The following is a 2,575-nucleotide window of genomic DNA, read 5'->3' as shown; positions in this document are numbered from 1 at the left end:
GGCCGATGTAGGCAGACGCTCTGAAGAGAAGACAGGTATGTGCACACTCTACAAAATGAGGTGGAAACTGAGCTGCACTTCCCTAACCCTGCCAAGTATGGACCATAATTAGAGCACATATCCCTAGTTTACCACAGGATCACAAAATTCAAAACAAACCCAATTCTTGTAAACTCCCTATCTATTGGGTGAAACATCACAACAGCAAGATGTGTGACCTGTCACAAGAAAAGGTAAACTAGTGAAGAACAAACACCATTGTAAATACAACCCATATTTATTTATTTTCCCTTTTGTACTTTAACCATTTGCACATATGACATTTGAAATGTCTTTATTCTTTTGGAACTTCTGTGAGTGTAATGTTTACTGTTAATTTTTATTGTTTATTTCACTTTTGTATATTATAACTACTTCCCTTGCTTTGGCAATAGTAACATATGTTTCCCATGCCAATAAAGCCCTTGAATTGAAGTTGAATTGACTAGAGAGAGAGAGAGCGAGACACTAGAGGGAGAGAAAGAGTACACAACACGAGGTTCAGACATCGTTGCACTGTACATGTCTAAATTGGATAACACTGTTAGACTGTTAAGGTAATAAAGTTTGTGGGCTGAGAGTTAAGGAGAAGACAGATATCTTTCATCTACATACTTGATGAAAGCTGGAGGCATGTCTCTCTTCATTATGTGGTCTTCTGTGGTCTGGACAGTGTCTTTCCCCACCTAGAACACAACAGGAGAACAGGAAGGGCATATTAACTCACACAAACACACTGTAGAGCCAGGTTCCTGGACACAAACGTATCCTACTCAGATTAAGTCATCACTTTTATATTAGCTAATGGAGATTCTCCATTGAGCATTTGGGTCTGAGAAACCGGCACATGAAATATGTAAATGTGTTTATTCTTTAATAACGTACACGTATTGCTACATATTGTTAATAATTTTAAATAGTTTTATTTAACCTTTAAAGGATGATATAAACCATTGCCTCAACACGGAGGGATGAAGATCGAGGGGCTGAATCATGGGAGGTGATCGGAGATGGAGAGGGGAGCATGGGGAAGTCGGAGACGGATGATTCATGCTCGCGATGACCGGGGATGAGAGAGGATGGGATGGGGATGGAAGGGATTGGAGGCGATAGAGAGCGGGAGGACTTTGCGATATGGATGAAGCTTAGAGTGATATTTCTGATTGTGTGGGGGATGCGGATGGACGCGGGGGATTGGAAGGACTGGAATCGAGGATGGGAGATGGGATGGATGGGAAGGAGTGGGAGGGAGACGGATGCACGTAGGGGGCGCAGAACGGCTCCCGGGGGGATGAAGGGACTCGGATGGCTAGAGGGGGAGAAGGATGGATGGATGGAATTTTGAAGAGGGGAGCTGAGCGATAGAAGCGAATGCCGAAGGGGAGATGGATGGGAGATGGGATGGGCTGAGCATGGAGATGATTGGATGGGAATATTTTGGGGGATGGGGGGTTATGAGGAATATGGAGATGGAGAGATTGGGGGACGGCATTTGGACTGGTCGATGATGCGGGAGAATGTGGATGAGGAGAATGGTGAAGGGTAAGGGAATGGTGGTGGGATGATTTCGAGATCGGACTGATGGTGCAGATGATGAGGGATGAGATTGTGATTGATGGAACGGGTATGGAGATGGAGATGATATGGCAAGAGCGATGGATGGGATGATGGAGGCGAAGGATGAATGATGGGGATGGGGATCGATGTTTGGGATGGAGCACTGAGGGATGCAAATGGGATCGCAGCAGGGGAGGAGGAGAGAGAATACGGATAGGAGGGGATGCGGGGATGAGATGGGGTACGATGTGATGGCGCGGGAGATTTTTGAGGGATTCGGGGGGAGACGCACGGGATGGATTGGAGAGATGGACGAGGACAACGGGAGGATGACGCATGAGGCACGGCGATGGATGCGGAGGGATGATGAGGCGCATGAGGGGTGAAGCGGACGAGAGGATTGGGAATGGAGATGATGCGATGGAGAGGCGGACGGGTATTGGAGTGGAGAGAAGCGTTAGGATCGGAGAGACTGGAGGGATTGGAGCAGGGAAGGAGGTAGATGGGGGCGATGGCGAGAGAGAGATTGAGTGGTGTAGCAGATGAGGGGAGATGGGGATAATGCGGAGGGCGATGGAGATGAGGGGAGAAGGATTTGATGGATGGAAAGGATGGAAGCTATACTGTTACACTGGCAATACTAAGTCCTATAAGAACATCCAATAGTCAAAGGTATATGAAATACAAATGGTATAGAGAGAAATAGTCCTATAACTAATAACTACAACCTAAACTTCTTACCTGGAATATTGAAGACTCATGTTAAAAGGAACCACCAGCTTTCATCATGTTCTGAGCAAGGAACTTAAACTTAGCTTTCTTACATGGCACATATTGCACTTTTACTTTCTTCTCCAACACTTTGTTTATGACATTATTTAAACCAAATGAACACGTTTCATTATTTTATTGAGGCTAAATTGATTTTATTGATGTATTATTATTAAGTGTTCATTCAGTATTGTTGTAATTGTTCTTA

At 45.0% G+C, this 2,575-nt stretch overlaps 1 protein-coding gene across 1 annotated transcript in view; it reads right to left on the bottom strand.

The window, feature by feature from the left end:
- The window catches only part of LOC111968172 (vinculin-like), a 67,422-nt gene that overhangs the window by 42,647 nt on the left and 22,200 nt on the right, over positions 1-2,575 (bottom strand). The window contains 1 exon segment of the mRNA XM_070445046.1: positions 655-725. Within this exon segment, the coding sequence (XP_070301147.1) occupies positions 655-725 (71 nt within the window).

The sequence above is a fragment of the Salvelinus sp. IW2-2015 genome, linkage group LG8 (genome assembly GCF_002910315.2).
Source record: "Salvelinus sp. IW2-2015 linkage group LG8, ASM291031v2, whole genome shotgun sequence".
NCBI classification, from domain to species: domain Eukaryota; kingdom Metazoa; phylum Chordata; class Actinopteri; order Salmoniformes; family Salmonidae; genus Salvelinus; species Salvelinus sp. IW2-2015.
This window is presented reverse-complemented; position numbering and strand designations above follow the sequence as displayed.